Raw genomic sequence first — 15,412 nt, 5'->3', positions numbered from 1 at the left:
CAACAAGTGTCGTCTTTTTATTCTCGATGGAGCAGGAGCAGGAGCAGGAGCAGGAGGCGAAGTTGTCTTCAAGTCTCCTTTATGTTGTTTTCATCGGTAGCTACTACTATTCTTTAAAGGGTCCAACATGCTGTTGGAATGATATACTGCGTTCAGAAACACGTGTGGCTGGATTTGTTGTTTTCCAGCGGTTGCGTCTGTACAAATACGCAAGTATATTTAGCATTTGCTCATGGCAAGCATCAAGCGGCCGTTCAACATAACTGTCTACGAAGACAAACAACAGAGGATGGTTTTGGCAAAACAACAGGAAGCTCGTTGAATTTGTCAAACGGATCATATAGCTACTTGGTAGAAAGCAGGGAGGCAGACTCCTGCCTGGACCGAGACTTCAAACAAAGTTAGCTGGGATAACACTCATCGAACTTCTACTCTGATCTTTGCCTCTAGACCGTCCACGCAGAACCCCAGCTGTCGTGGCCCGTCTCGCAGTTCGACCTCCCGTTTTACCCACTTTCCCACCTTCCTCCCCCCTGCGAGGTCTCGTCCCCAGCATCGACCTTCGCAGCAGCATCTTCTTTCACGTTGTTGTCCTCTACGCCACTGTCGTCTTCGTCCACTTCGTCATCAAAGCCTGCTACGGGATCCCATTCGCCCGTTTCCCAAGTCAAGCGCAGGTCCAATGGCTTCTGGCCAAACAGCTTGCCAGCAATGCCTTTAACTCTGTATATGTCGTAACTCTTGGGTATCTTGCTAGTCATCTCTGGCGGGGAAGTCGCATAGCCGCCGCGTGGTGCATGGTAGACGAATTGGACCGTGATCAATCTCGCCTCCAGAAAGGCAGGGTTAATCTCCTTCGTTCGGTTCACCGCCGGAGCTCCGTATAGCTCACACAGTGCCTCGTAGCGCTTGTGATATTGGATGACTTCTGCCTCTTGGCTTGGTGGCACCGTAGCAAGGTGTTTTCCAACGCGGGCGAGATAGAACATCTCCGCATCCTGACGGTCGGCCTTGGTGATGTTGCCAAAGTTGAGCTTCTCTAGTCGGGCAAGGCGGCCCACCGTAATCATATAGGCATCTTCTCCTATTGACTTGGACTGGGCCGAGTGCTCGGGATCAGGGTTCTCGTAGATTGGGTTATGAGCGAACCGCAGTGACGTGAGTCCGGGGAAGGTCGCCGGTAGCTCGTCGACGAACGACCAGGTCGACACCTGGTTGTAGGAGATGTCCAGGAAACGAAGGCTCGGGGAGAAAACCGGTGCTGGATCTGAAGTGTTCGCCGTGATAGCACTGATGTTATTCCCTTTCAGGTGGAGGTTGCGCAGTGACTTCATCTCCGACAAGCTCGCAATGTCCATGAAGCTGGTGAATTCGTTGAACTCCAGGTTTAGCGACACAAGGGTCGTAGATAACGACTTGAGAGGCACAGCTGGCAGTGAAGAGAGCTGATTCAAGTCGACAGACAAGTTTGCTAGCCCAGGAAACTTTGTGGCCACATGGCATATCTCGTTCCAGTCCATGAGATTCTCTTCCAGAGCCAGTTCGGTCACGTTCGCAAGTATCTCGCCGGCCTCCTGTAGCCCTTCATCATGGAGAACATCTTGAAACCGGTTGCCGCTGCGCATATAGGAGATTAGCAGGTAGATGACGGGCACCATGTGTTGTAGGGGGTGGGGGGAGGCTCTCACTTCAGTCGCAAACTACGTAGACCCGGCAATTCTGAGCATATTCCAACAACGGTGCCCATACGAGTGAACAGATTGCGGCTGAGCTCGAGGTTGATGACCTTGGGGCAGATGTCGCTGATGTGCTCATCGCGCTCATCGTATGCATGAGCGACGCGCATGCCGTCCAAGATAGCATGTTTCAGTTCGGCCAGGTCGGCCTGCTTGCGACGGATCTTCTCGAAGCCGACCTCTTCGGCGAGCTTGCCGGAGAACCTGATCTCGATGCCGCCCGTCGCGAGCTCGGCCGTGTACTTTTCTTTCAGGGCCTTGACGAAGCTCCGAGGCGCCTCCGCTGTCCTGGTGGGGCGCACGAAAGATGCCGCGGTGGGTGATTTGGACTTGCCTTTTTCATGGCGAGAACAGAAGCATGTGTCAGCAGATGGTAGAAAGCCCGTGGCTAGGATTCCAACCTGTCCGGCTTACAGGTAAAGTATCGCTGTTCCTTGTGGGAGCCGTTGTGTTTCCCTCGGGATGCGTCGTCCCATTCCACTCCAATCCAGTTTCCCGTGGTACCGACAACCTCGCCGATATACCGTACAGTGCATACCGCACCATCATAGGACAGCCGGTCGCCTACCTTTGCCTTCGATGTCATGCTGAGTGCAGAACGCAAACGCTGTTCTCAGTTCACTGCGGTTGATATCAATGGTTTACTTGTCGGGGATGCAAACGCAGGCTCACACATGCGCAAAAGTTAGCTTGATTGAAGGCGGCAGCAGTGGAAACTCGGACAGAATCTCCAATGCCGTGGTCTTCCGCCACCCATATGTCCAGTGTCATCAACGCAGTACTGATAGGGAAGATAGCATGTAATATCGTGGGTAGTTGTATTTGTTTACAATTCAATATATCGATTTTTTGAACTCAAAGGCTTGCTTGCTACTTCGCGGAAACCCATACTGAATGCTACAATTTGCTCTTGGCCTCGCCAACTACCTTCATCAAGGCCCGGCCGTTGCTCAGGCAGACCTTGCCACCCGCGACACTGGTGACGAAGCGGATCTCTTCCCACTCGCCCTTCATCTCGCCCGTCCGCCAGGCCTGGGTGACGAGCTTGTCGCCGGGCTTGACGGGGCTCGCGAAGCGGGCCTGGAACTCCTTGATGTTCTTGGGGTCGCTGCCGCCCAGCTTCTGCAGCAGGCCGTGGCACGACGAGTTGAACGAGTAGAGGCCGTGGATGATGGCGCCGCCGAAGCCCATCTTCTTGCCGGGTTCCGGGTGCGCGTGGAGCGGGTTGTAATCGCCGTTGAGGCGGTACAGCAGGGCCGTCTGCTGGGTGGTCTGGTCCTCGAAGACGACGTCGGGCTGCTTGCCCTTGGGTGGCGGGAAGTTCTCCGTCGCGGGGCCCTTGGGCCCGCCCCAGTTGCCCTGGGCCACGTAGAAGGCGCTGCCGACGGCGCGGGAGTAGACGTCGCCGGACCCGGCCTCGACCAGATCCGTCTGCGTCTCGACCACGGTGCCCGGGCGGCCCTTGTCGTACACGCCGAGCACCTTGGTGCGGATCTCGAATTTCTTGCCGGCCGAGGTCGCGGGGAGGGGCTTGAGGAACTGGACCAGGCGCTGGCCGTCGACAACTCGTCGCGCGTCGAATTCGGGGACGCCGGGGATCTTAATGGCTTTCTGGGCGGCGTAGAAATCGATCACCTCTTGCGTGTCTTCCTTGAATGCTGCGGATCGATGGCGTCAGTCCGGGGGTTGTCTTTCGTTGGCTGGGGCAAAGCCAGGGACTACTGGTACTTACGCAGGACAACCGGGTAAGTCGGGAAGACGGAGAAGTTGGGATCCAGTTCCTGGAATGGGGTCAGACTAGCATGCTCGCAATTGCTCGACTTTGGGCGACACTTCAGACTTACAAAGAGGAACTGGAGCTCATCTGAGGTGCAGCCAATGCTGGCGGCGAACAGAAGAGCATCGCGCTTCAGCCAAGACACTTCCTTGGGAGGGTACTCGAAACCAGCTCCAGGACCACTCATGTTGGCGATGTGTTGGTATGTGGATTCTGGACGGAAGAAAATAGAGTGATGGGTATGATAGGTTCAATTGTTTGCGACTCGGCGTCTCCAAACGGGGATATATTATATACACATGTGCAAGCATGTACAAGAGGAGGTTGCCGAGAGCATCTTAAGGTTCCCGCCCGGGGTCAGGGTCAACAACCGCCCTGAAAGCCTGAGTTCAGTGCCCTCTGCCGAGGTACGATAGTGGGGAAGTGCTGTAGGGGACCTAGGATGTGGCTGTGGGCGTGCAGTGATGCAGTGAAACGACACCGGAGCAGGAACCGGGGGGATGACCAGCGAGCTTCAATCCAATCGTACAAAGACTGACATGGATTGTATACATACTTTGTATAGGTCGATGCCGAGTCATTTCGACCGGACTTGACTGAGTGTGTCATAGTAGGGCGCATCCGTTTGGTTAGGTCCCTATCCGGCCGGTCCTTCTGCGGAGTGGAAACGGCGACAAAGCCGACCGAATTCTGGAGCGGCAAATGCTTCAACTTCAAGCTGGCTGAAGCTGCACCGCACCACCTCGCTATTCCGAGGAGAATCCCATAGACGTTGTACTTTGATAGAACACACTCCTTTCTCCCGCATTCCCTCGCTCGAGTCCTTCTCATACACAATGCCCGCAACAACATCAAAATATCTTACCGGCGATAATGCGGCAATAAACGACTTCATTGACCGCTTCGATGTGAGCCACTGGAAGCAGAAGTCATTGATGTCGTTCACTGGCTAACAATCCCGCCCAGGTCTTCCTGTTTGACTGCGATGGTGAATATTGCAGAATGTCGCCGGAACAAGTATTGGATTCGCAGCTAACGTCATGGCGTAGGCGTCTTATGGTCGGGCGACCATCTCTTCGAGGGTATCGTCGAGACACTGGACTTTTTGAGGTCCAAAGGTTAGTCAATCCGTGTTGGAGTGGCAGGCATGGTATCACATTGGAAGACAATGGGCTGATCCGTCCATGCTAGGCAAGAAAGTGGTTTTTGTCACCAACAACTCCACCAAGTCGCGCCAGGACTACCAGAAGAAGCTCGCTAGTTTGGGCATTCCCAGTGAGATCGAGGAGATCTTTGCGTCGGCTTACTCCTCCGCCATCTACATCTCGCGCATTCTGAAGCTGCCCGCCGGCAAGAACAAGGTTTTCGTGCTGGGCGAAAGCGGTATCGAGTCGGAGCTCGCCGCCGAGGGAGTGCCCTTCCTCGGTGGTACCGACCCCAACCTGCGCCGGGACATAACTCAGGACGATTTTAACCAGCTGGCCGACGGCTCGGCGCTGGACCCCGAGGTCGGCTGCGTGCTGGCCGGCCTCGACTTTCACGTCAACTACCTCAAGCTCTCCACGGCTTACCAGTACCTGGCCCGCGGCGCCGAGTTCCTCGCCACCAACACGGACAGCACCTTCCCCACCGCCCACGGCTTCTTCCCCGGCGCCGGCTCCGTATCCGTCCCCCTGATTAATATGACGGGCCAGCAGCCGACAGCCCTCGGCAAGCCGAGCCAGGCCATGATGGATTCGATCGAGGGCAAATTCCAGCTGGACCGCGCGAGGACCTGCATGGTCGGGGATCGCTTGAATACCGATATTCAGTTCGGCATCGAGGGTGGCCTCGGCGGGACCCTCGCGGTCCTCACTGGGGTGTGCAAGAAGGAGGATTGGGAGGCCGAAGATGCGAAGTTCGTCCCGGCTTACTACGCCGACAAGCTTAGTGATCTACGCGCGGCGAAGCCATGAGCTGTGTTTACAAGACAAAGTCGGGGAGTATGCTTCTAATAGACAGAATATAGAATACACATTTACGCGTGGCTACATTCCTATCAAAGTGATCCCGGTCTAGTAGCAGCAATCGTCAACAACCGAACATACGGCCCATGCGGCTTCCGAGTAACTTGGTCTGGCTACTCAGGTTTTGGCACATGGAAAGGTTAACCAGGCTCTCAAGAGATCGCTTTACTACGGAGTACTGGTAACGGCCGCGCCTCGTCGCCAAGTCAGAGATCGTATGGGTTCACCACGCTGTAGTGGCAGATGATGGTCCAATAGGAGTTATTCAGGTTAAATACGGTTGGTATCTCCCGCAGGCCCGCAGTCCCCATTCCCCACAAACAGGGTGACTGCTGTGTCGCTGACTTGTGAACGGGTCATGGGACGCCTTTACAACGCGCAAAGCTTACAAAGCTTGGCCCTCCGTGGCTCCGGTGTTGGGTTACCCGTCAGCCTAGCGAGGCACATAAAAGGCGGCTCATCAGGAGAGGCACTGACGGATGAGGCCTTCGACAGCCAAGCCCTGGAAACAAGAGCATAACCCAATTGCCCGAGAAACGAGTATTCTCGACAGCTGGCTATACAGCAACATAATCGAGTGGTGTGATCATATTAAACTTTCAAGTCCAGCCTGCCAGTCGTGTAATTCGATCAAATTAGTTATAAACGATGGGCTCGGCAGCACCTTTAACCGAAGAGCAGAAGGCCTTCTTCATGAAGAATGGCTACCTCAAGTTGAGCGACTGCTTCTCGCGCGAGCAAGCCGCCGAAGTCACCGAGGGCGCCTGGACACGACTGGGCATGTCAGCGGGGGACAAGTCGACATGGACGCAGAAGAAGATCAACATGCCCTCGCACCGGACCTTCGACGCGGCCGAGCTGGCGCCGCGGGCCTGGTCGGCCATCTGCGAGCTTTGCGGTGGGGCCGAGCGCGTCGACGAGGAGCGGTCGCGGTACTGGCGCGACAGTCTGATCGTCAACCTGGGCTCGGCCGAGGGCGAGGGCCGGCCGGTGCCGCCGCGCGAGCTCGACAACTGGCACGTCGACGGCGACTTCTTCGTGCACTATCTCGACAGCCCCGAGCAGGCGCTGCTGGTGATTCCGCTGTTCAGCGACGTGCCCCCGAGGGCGGCGGGACCATGCTCTGCCCGGACGCCGTGCCCAAGATCGCCCGCTGGCTATACGACCACCCGGAGGGCGTATCCCCGCGCATGGTACCGCGGGCGCACCCGGACTTCGGCAAGGAGAAAAACCTCGAGTGGTACACGGAGCTGGTGCGGGGGTGCGACGAATTCGTCGAGGCCAGCGGGACCGTCGGCGACGTGTTCCTGCTGCACCCGCTCATGATGCACTCAGCCACCAGCAACGCCCTTCGCCACCCGCGCATCATCACGAACCCGCCCGTGAGCTTCCGGGCGCCGCAGGTCTTCGACCGCGAGGATGGGAACTACAGCCTCGTCGAGCTCAAGACGATCCAGAGCGTGGGCGGGCCGGACATGATGAAAGGCTGGAGGCCGACGATGCCGCGGGAGGCGATTGTGCCTATGAGGGTCAGGATACAGGAGGAGATGAAGAGGGAGGAACTGCAGAGACTGGAGAAAGCCAAGGGCGTTGCCGCTGTGGTATGATACACTTGAGACCTATAATTGTAGAGGCACACGTACAAGTAGGTAGGAGCATCTGTAATTGAAGAAGACCAGGCTTGTGTCTGCTAGGAAAGCGTCCGGCTTATGATGTTCGTGCATCGCCCATCGCCCATCGCCCATCGCCCATCGCCCCCACATTTATTCTTTCAATTATGCGAAGCTTCAATGACTTAGAAACCCGTGTTGTGTTGCACTCGCCAATCCGAGCAACTCACCTCTTTCCCTTTCAGACTCGACCCGGAGCCCGAAACTCCAACATATCATCAGGCAAATGAGCACCGAGACAGCCACTGCTAACATCATGCTGCCCATCGAGTTGACACTCGTCGTGGCTGCGACGCGGGACATGGGCATCGGGCGCGCCGGTACCCTCCCGTGGACCGGACTCAAGAAAGAGATGGCCTACTTTGCCCGCGTAACCAAGCGGCAGCCTCCCCATGTGTGTAATCTCCTCATGCTCTTCTCCGTCGCCATCCAATTTCTCTATATCCCAAGTAAGCCTTGCGCGCTCACACAAGACACCAAGGCACAACCTCCGGCTATGAATGCCGTGATCATGGGTCGCAAGACCTGGGACAGCATCCCGCCCAGGTTCCGGCCCCTGAAGGGTCGGCTGAACATTGTCATCAGCCGATCACACCCGGAGAGCGGTGGTGCGACAGAGGTGGACCCGGAGAAGGAGCCCGTGAAGGTCAGCTCGCTGGCGCAGGCCCTGGAGTACCTGAAGAGGACGCAGCCGGCAGCAGGGACGACTGCTACTAAGGCCTTCGTAATCGGGGGCGCGCAGATCTACAGCGCGTCGTTGACGCTGCCCGAGGCGAAGCGGGTCTTGCTCACGAGCGTTATGGACGACTTTGAGTGCGATACTTTCTTTCCCCTGCGGCTGTTGTCCGGGGAGCACAAGCCGGAGGACGGAGACGGAAAGAAGTGGGCGCGGCGTCCAAAAGGGGAGCTAGATGCGTGGACGGGCGAGACGGTGCCCGACGGCGTGCAGGAGGAAAACGGGACACGGTACGAGTTTCAGATGTGGGAGCGGGTTGATTAGACAAGGAGTTGTATCTACAGTATGGGATGGAGGACCCTCAGCCTCACCGTGCAGTTTCCGTCTTCTAAGAATGCAAAGTGGATTGTCTGAGCTGGCTGTACGCTCCCCAGGTCTTTTTTATGTTACATTATTTTACATATACAACGCGGGACGCCCCTTATACCGCAGCCTTTTGGATGGGTGCAGCGGCGGGCTCTTTTGCGTTCACCTTGGCCGCCACCGCGGGCGCATCTGGCAGCAAGCCCTCGAGTTCGCGGACGGGCTTATCGACGACCTTGAGCTCGTTCTTGGGGGGCCACTTGAAGGTGGCCGAGGCTTGGAAGAAGAGGGCCTCGTCAGGCATCTGGTCGAGCATCTTGAGGCAGAGGCGCATCCAGCTGACGACGGCGGCGACACTGCGGACGTCGACGTCGGCGCTCGCGCTAAAGACGTTGCGCCAGACGGCCGACGCCAGCACCGCATCCCCGCGGACCACCCCTTCGTCGTACGCTGCCAGAATCCCCCGCCACGTCACGAACAGGTCCTTGAGGTACCGCTGCCTCAACCCGCGCGCCGTGATTCCGTGTGTCAGGTCCATGCGCTCCTCGGCGTCGAAGAAGTAGTGGTCGACGAGCTGCTGCTGCCATGACCGCGCAGCGTCCCGGTCCAGATTGCGCAGGCGCGCGCACACGAGGTACATATGGAGCATGGTTACCTGCGACCATGTGCTGAACGTCGCGGGGAGGCCGAAGTCTGGCGACAAGCAATGTATTAGTCTCGGGCACTCCTCGCTGGGAAAGGGGATGGGGAGGCTTGATGTGCAGCGGGCGAAGCGGGCGAAGAGCTTAGCTACGAACCTGTGTGCCACATCGTCTTCCCTACGCCGATCTCGACCCCGTCCTCCGTCTTCTTCACTGTGCCGTTCCGCTTGTCCTCCTCGGAAATTGTGTAAGTGGCCTGGCTGGCGCAGGTCTTGTAGATGACCTCGGTCGCGCGGTGGACATGGTAGGGCTGAGCGCTGGATCTCAGGGCGTTCTTGATGAAATCTGGGAGCTTGAGCGCCTGGCACCGTGGCGCGCTCGAGAAGTTCCTTCGCTGTTGCGTCCGGTACTGGCGCACCGGGCGGGTGTGCACCGCAGCTTGTCGGGAGGCCGCCACTATCGATATCGTGGACGCCGAGGAAGAAGCTTCCAATGGGTTTGCGGTTAACCGTGCCTGCCGGGCCAAGTGGCCGACATTGTTCCTACAGCTTCGGCAAGCCATTTCTGCGGACTGGGTATGATGCTCCGGAAGACCGTGGCCACACTGTAGAAGGTATACGTGAGTGGTGGCGGGCGAATGGGACTTGGAGGTCTTCACGTCATCGAATTTCCGTAGTCTGCGATTCAAGGGAAAAAATGCGTGGAGCTGAGAGAGCTTGGGGCACTAGTCATCGGCGGTCGGCCCCAGAGGTTTTGGCGGCCAACCATCAGACAGGGCATCTTGCAGGCAAAGGCAGGCAAACATGAGATATTGCTGCACCGCAATTGATTCACCAACAAACATATGCATATATACCTAGAAAAATACATCGCGTTAACCACATGGTCTGATTGTACACAGTGCTTAGCCGTGGTATTTGGCCAAGACCAACGAAGCATTGGTGCCACCAAAACCGAAGCTGTTTGTGATGGCAACCTCGACCTCTTTCTGTTGCGCATGATTTGGTACCAAGTTGAATCTTGGAACAACATCCGGCTCATGCAGATTCAGTGTTGGAGGGACTATGTTCTGTTGTTTGGGATTAGTAACGAACATACGACTTGGATTTTCCATGCCCTGGTGGACTCACATTTTGAATCGAAAGAACTGAAATCACAGTCTCAATAGCACCTGCTGCCCCTAACAGATGACCCAGGGAACCTTTGGTACCGCTGACTGTGATCTCCGACTCGTTCCCATAGCCTTCAGGGCCGGCCAACAGAGTTTGTATGGCTATGGCTTCGGCAGCGTCGCCGATTGCCGTCCCTGTTGCATGCGCGTTCACATAGTCGACTTGGCTAGGCCTCAGCCCCGCCGACTTCAGTGCCTTTCTCATGGCCAGCAAAGCACCTGAGCCATCTTCGCGAGGGGCCGTCATATGGTGCGCGTCGCCGCTGGAGCCGTACCCTCGAAGCTCCGCATACACGCGTGCTCCTCTGGCCCTTGCGTGTTCCAGCTCTTCGAGAACGACCACGGCCGCACCTTCCGAGACCACAAACCCATCTCGCCGGCGGTCAAAGGGGCGGCAGCTTGAGACCGGATCGTGGTTGAAGGCAGTCGACAGTGAGCGCGATCTGCCAAATCCGGCAAAGGTTAATGGATGGATGCATGCTTCTGCGCCACCGGCAACCATGACGTCTGCGTCGCCACAAGCAATGAAGCGCGATGCATCGCCTATAGAGTGGGCGCCTGTCGTGCAGGCCGTTGTTGCGGTATGGTTTGGCCCCTGAAAGCCATACTTCATCGCTATGTGGCCGGCTGCCATATTGATGAGAATCTTGGGGACAAATATGGGCGAAACTTTCTTGTAGCCCTGTCGAGCAGAACCGGATCAGCAGTGTGTCTTTTCTACAGTAGATACTTGGAAAGCCTGAAGCGTCCTGGAAACCTACACCTTTTTCGTAGGCGAGAGCCGTGCTATAGATCTCGTCCAAATTGCCAATGCCACTGCCTAGACAGACCCCCGTCATCTCGAGCTCTTCGCGCCTTGACGGAGACCACTCTGCATCTTTCAACGCCTCCGACGTAGCCGCCATGGCAAACTGGGTGAACTGCGACGTCCTTCTTTCCTCCGACTGCGTAAGCCAATCGCTAGCTTGCCATCGTCCGTCGTCAAGGCCGCCTCTCGGAACGATGCCAGCAACTGTGCTCGACAGCTCCTGCCACTGTTTGCGTGGCTCCAGGTCGGCGACACTGACGATGCCACAATGGCTCTCGAGGAGGCGGCCCCATGTCCGCCTAACACCGACGCCGAGAGGTGTGACGGCACCTAGCCCCGTGACCACAACCCGACGCATGGCATTCCCAGTATTGCCACTCTGAACAGCCTGTGTCTTCGGGCTGTCATGCAGCTATGGTATTTCTCGACTGCGGCTGGTTGTGTAAAATCGGACGCGGGCGAAAGAGCTATGCGTCTGAATGGAGTCTAGGCCAAGCTGACACTCCCTGGAGCTGGACGAGGGAAGTGGGCCCAGGGTCCTCCTAATCCCACCCAACCTCAGCTGAAGCTTCAATGGAACATCAACATGCACCTTCGCCTATAACTTCAGCTAACATAAACCATACCATAGCACCATTGCTTGGGGCTTCCCTGTTTGCTCTTCGGCTGTTTTTCTACCAGGCACCGCCTTTTACCGCCGTGCTTAGTGCTGGCTTGTCCCGTTTTCTAGCTGCCTGTTGGTTGTTTCATTTGGCTCCTCCGGACACGTTTCGGGTGACATCAGATTCCAACATCGTGGCGCACGCTTTGTCTAGGCGATCTGTCAATTCGCCCATACCGGTGCACTTGGAGTGAGCTGCGTGGTTGCTCAGAGATCCGGAACCCGCTGCTCCAAATACTTTCTCTGTGTTCCCGGTCGCCCAGTTTCCCATCCAAGATGCGATGAGCGCGACGGGATCTGGAGTTACGTTGTCATTGTGATCTGGTGGCCCGGCTCAGACAACGACCTGCGTAGGCATTGTCTTGGTAGCCTGAAAAGCCACTTGAGCTCGCTTACCCTACGCAGGATGAGTCCTTCGCCGCGTTTGGGGCCGTCTGGTACGCCTGCTGGGCGGAAGTACCGAGATGAGGCTGCTCGTGACAGTCATGATGATGGAGTTGCCGAGTCAAGCGGTCCGAGTACCGCAGGAGCCACGTCAAGATTCGAAGACCCCAACGATAGGCTGAAGCAGCAGCTCTCCGATTGGGGTGACGCAACCGCCCACAACAGTGACCCTTATGAGGAAGGCGAAGAATACGAGATGCTTCTGGATCCCAATCTACCCGGTGAGGATGAGACTGCTTCCAGAAGGGCCAACTCGCAGGACTCCGTCGGGTTGGATGACGACGAAGCCCATCTCAAGGGGGACGAGGAGCAGGAGGATTCTCCTTACCCCGAGGTGCGTGCTGCAGTCCATAACTATGACGAGGACCTCCCTTGCAACACAGTACGGGCTTGGACCATCGGCATGACGCTGGTCACGGTGGGTGCATCGATGAACACTCTGTTCTCCCTCCGGCGTCCAACCATCGGCCTCGGATCCTTGATCGCACAGATTATCGCGTGGCCCATGGGCAAGGCTTGGGAAAGGGTGATGCCTCAGAAACACTACCACACGTTTGGCTTGAGGTGGAGCCTCAACCCTGGGCCCTTCAACGTCAAGGAGCATTCGGTCATTGTTGTCATGGCAAATGTATCCTTCTCGGTTGCCTACGCCACCGACATCATTCTGGCACAGAAAGTCTTCTACAAACAGGACTTTGGCATGGTCTTCCAGCTCTTGCTGACCATCACCACCCAATCCCTAGGCTATGGCATCGCGGGAACCATGCGGAAATTCCTTGGTAAGTATGCCAATCCAATCTTTCCAGGCCGCGCTAACCCTACCATAGTATACCCGGCGTCCATGATCTGGCCAGGTAACTTGGTCGCGGTGGCCTTGCTAAACGCAATGCACGAGAAGCCCGCCCCGCCTGATCCAACCATTATTGGAGGCATGATGCCCAGGTATAGATGGTTTGGTGTGATTACGCTGTGTTCGTTCCTATATTATTTCATTCCCGGGTTCTTCGCGCAATTCCTAAGTGTTTTCGCCTTTGCAACATGGATGGCACCGGACAATCCCATCGTCAACCAGTTATTTGGTGGCAATACCGGTTTGTCGATATTGCCTATTACCTTTGACTGGACCCAAATAGCTGGGTTTGTCGGTTCTCCGTTGATCCCGCCTTGGTAGGTCATGACCAGCCCGTATCCCCCAAAACTAGCATTTGACTTACGTTTTGTTCAGGCATGCCATTGCCAACACCCTAGTCGGTGTGGTCATCTTCTTCCTCGGGATGTCTTCTTTTCTACACTATACCGGTGTGTGGTATGCCCAGTACTTGCCAATGAGCGATGCATCAACATACGACAACACAGGTGCGCCGTACAACACGACCAGGATTCTCACGAGCGACTTCGTCCTGGACGAGGAGGCTTACAAGGCCTATTCTCCTCTATTTATCAGGTAAGCGACGCTTCAATTACATCCTATTACCAACCCAGGTGCTAATTCGGCCATAGCACAACATTCGCCATAGCATATGGTCTTTCATTTGCTGCAATAACATCGCTTATAGTATATACGTTCTTACATCATCGTAAAACCATCTGGCGCCAGTACCAGAACAGTACGACTGAGAGACCAGATATCCATATGAAGCTTATGAAGAAGTACATCGAGGCGCCCACGTGGTGGTATACAGGTCTTTTCGTGATTGTGAGTCAAGGCTGTGTATTGCCAGCCGTGCCGTTATGCTTATCGTTCTAGGTCCTCCTCTTCGGTTTCTACACGGTCTTGGCCTATCCGACGAATCTCACGTGGTGGGCTTTCTTACTGGCTGTGGGGATTTCCTTCGCTTTCTCGCTCCCCATCGGCATCATTCAGGCTGTGACGAATACCCAGATCGGTCTCAACGTTCTGACCGAGTTTGTTTATGGGTACATACAGCCGGGAAGACCCCTAGCTCTGATGATGTATGTTGCTGGCCCCTTCGTCTCACGCTGACCAGATGAGAAATGGAAACTGACCGCTGCAGTTTCAAAACTTTTGGCTATATCACGATGTCACAGGCCTTGGGCTTTGTGGCCGACCTCAAGTTTGGCCATTACATGAAGATACCGCCTCGGACGATGTTCATGTGCCAGGTTGTAGCAACCACCTTTTCATGCTTCATTCAAATTGTTGTGCTGAATTTGGCACTTGCCAACATCGACGGTGTTTGCGAGCCGACTCAGCCAGAACACTTCTCGTGCCCTGGGGGCAGAGTGTTTTTTCTCAGGTCAGTACCCCTACGAGAAGATAGTGATGCATATAGTACTGACAGCTCGCAAAGCGTCGGTGATTTGGGGTCTCATCGGCCCGGCTAGGATATTTTCCATCGGACAGATTTATTCGGGACTTTTCTTGTTCTTCATTCTTGGGGCGATTACTCCCATCATCATCTACTACTATACCAAGAAGCACCCCAAATCTTTCGCCAGATTCCTCATAGCGCCTCTCATCTTTGGCGGTGCTGGCTCTATCCCTCCGGCATCTCCACTCAACTACTTATCGTGGGGTCTCGTAGGATTCGTGTTTCAATTCTGGATCAAACGAAGACATTTCAGGTGGTGGAGCAGGCTGAATTTCCTGACTTCTTCGGGTCTCGATCTGGGGCTGGCGCTCGCGACTCTGGTCATCTTCTTCGCCTTCACACTCCACGATATCAAGCCCCCCTCTTGGTGGGGCAACAATGTGGTTGAGAATACGATGGACTTTAAAGGTACGGCTATACAGGTGAAGCTACCGCCCGGGGAGACGTTTGGACCTCAGGTCTGGTAATGAATGATATGTAGTAGAAGATTGTACCCATAGATAGAATTGACGCCATGCAGACTGTCTCGCCAGTGTGGCTCTTAGCCTTAGCAGCCTCTTGAAATTTCAACAGACAGGCCATGAAATGAGATAGCTTACCATATGTCGTAGCAAACATGTCGTGGGCAGCTTGAAGGCCATGCTACATACATGGCCTGGGTATTGGTTGACGTATTCATCCGCGGCAGGATTGGACTCTTCGCATTGGCAAACAATTGTGACGGGATTAAACTGCATATAACCAGGTGTCTGATTCATCATGCAAGGATACTGTATTTTGTTCGGCAGGTAGGGGAGGCAGCGCTTGCCGGTCACATGTCCGATTTACGGCCGAGATGGCAGCTCCTGCTTCTGGGAACTGTATTCGGAACACATAAGAAGACCGTTGGAAAGTTAATTCAGCAGGGGACCAGGACAGAGCGATCCCTGCCCGCCTCGAAATATCCCTACTCTGAGACCTCTCTTGTCTTTATTCTGACGGACGCGAGACATCGAAGCACCCCCAGTATCGGGCAGTCTTTTTAGCAGTGCTCCGTATCGGCTTGTGTACCTACCTCACAGACAAAATCCGTTGCTGTTGCAACAACACGCGCCACACCTACCCTAATCGTTGTCTCACATTATCC

General features: G+C 55.6%; 7 protein-coding genes across 7 annotated transcripts; 4 read left to right on the top strand and 3 right to left on the bottom strand.

Annotated features, from left to right (window-relative positions):
- Positions 1 to 506: 506 nt before the first annotated feature.
- On the bottom strand, positions 507 to 3,700 carry PG998_001453 (Thioesterase/thiol ester dehydrase-isomerase; the record flags this gene model as incomplete). The annotated part of the gene is made up of 7 exons (XM_066868271.1): positions 507 to 1,617; positions 1,689 to 2,070; positions 2,151 to 2,343; positions 2,409 to 2,517; positions 2,638 to 3,394; positions 3,469 to 3,517; positions 3,581 to 3,700. The coding sequence occupies 7 exons, from the start codon at positions 3,698 to 3,700 to the stop codon at positions 507 to 509; spliced, it is 2,721 nt and encodes a 906-aa protein (XP_066736686.1).
- Positions 3,701 to 4,349: 649 nt separating this feature from the next.
- PG998_001452 (phosphoglycolate/pyridoxal phosphate phosphatase) lies at positions 4,350 to 5,468 on the top strand (the record flags this gene model as incomplete). The annotated part of the gene is made up of 4 exons (XM_066868270.1): positions 4,350 to 4,421; positions 4,480 to 4,501; positions 4,563 to 4,631; positions 4,705 to 5,468. 4 exons carry the CDS (start codon positions 4,350 to 4,352, stop codon positions 5,466 to 5,468), a joined length of 927 nt encoding a protein of 308 aa, XP_066736685.1.
- A 699-nt stretch (positions 5,469 to 6,167) lies between these two features.
- On the top strand, positions 6,168 to 7,126 carry PG998_001451 (uncharacterized protein; the record flags this gene model as incomplete). The annotated part of the gene is made up of 2 exons (XM_066868269.1): positions 6,168 to 6,557; positions 6,611 to 7,126. The coding sequence occupies 2 exons, from the start codon at positions 6,168 to 6,170 to the stop codon at positions 7,124 to 7,126; spliced, it is 906 nt and encodes a 301-aa protein (XP_066736684.1).
- Positions 7,127 to 7,415: 289 nt separating this feature from the next.
- PG998_001450 (uncharacterized protein) lies at positions 7,416 to 8,189 on the top strand (the record flags this gene model as incomplete). The annotated part of the gene is made up of 1 exon (XM_066868268.1): positions 7,416 to 8,189. One exon carries the CDS (start codon positions 7,416 to 7,418, stop codon positions 8,187 to 8,189), a length of 774 nt encoding a protein of 257 aa, XP_066736683.1.
- Positions 8,190 to 8,346: 157 nt separating this feature from the next.
- On the bottom strand, positions 8,347 to 9,431 carry PG998_001449 (uncharacterized protein; the record flags this gene model as incomplete). The annotated part of the gene is made up of 2 exons (XM_066868267.1): positions 8,347 to 8,921; positions 9,026 to 9,431. The coding sequence occupies 2 exons, from the start codon at positions 9,429 to 9,431 to the stop codon at positions 8,347 to 8,349; spliced, it is 981 nt and encodes a 326-aa protein (XP_066736682.1).
- A 342-nt stretch (positions 9,432 to 9,773) lies between these two features.
- PG998_001448 (uncharacterized protein) lies at positions 9,774 to 11,206 on the bottom strand (the record flags this gene model as incomplete). Its single annotated transcript, XM_066868266.1, has 3 exons — positions 9,774 to 9,938; positions 10,000 to 10,722; positions 10,802 to 11,206. 3 exons carry the CDS (start codon positions 11,204 to 11,206, stop codon positions 9,774 to 9,776), a joined length of 1,293 nt encoding a protein of 430 aa, XP_066736681.1.
- Positions 11,207 to 11,864: 658 nt separating this feature from the next.
- On the top strand, positions 11,865 to 14,753 carry PG998_001447 (small oligopeptide opt family; the record flags this gene model as incomplete). The annotated part of the gene is made up of 7 exons (XM_066868265.1): positions 11,865 to 12,732; positions 12,781 to 13,120; positions 13,179 to 13,397; positions 13,454 to 13,649; positions 13,701 to 13,906; positions 13,969 to 14,147; positions 14,212 to 14,753. Coding segments are annotated over 7 exons (2,550 nt in total), but the record flags the coding sequence as incomplete, so codon positions are not given.
- Positions 14,754 to 15,412: the final 659 nt, after the last annotated feature.

This window comes from Apiospora kogelbergensis (assembly GCF_038363985.1).
Source record: "Apiospora kogelbergensis strain CBS 113332 chromosome Unknown utg000001l_segment0_segment0, whole genome shotgun sequence".
NCBI lineage: Eukaryota > Fungi > Ascomycota > Sordariomycetes > Amphisphaeriales > Apiosporaceae > Apiospora > Apiospora kogelbergensis.
Note: the sequence above shows the minus strand (reverse complement) of the source record. Positions and strands in the feature narration are given on the sequence as shown.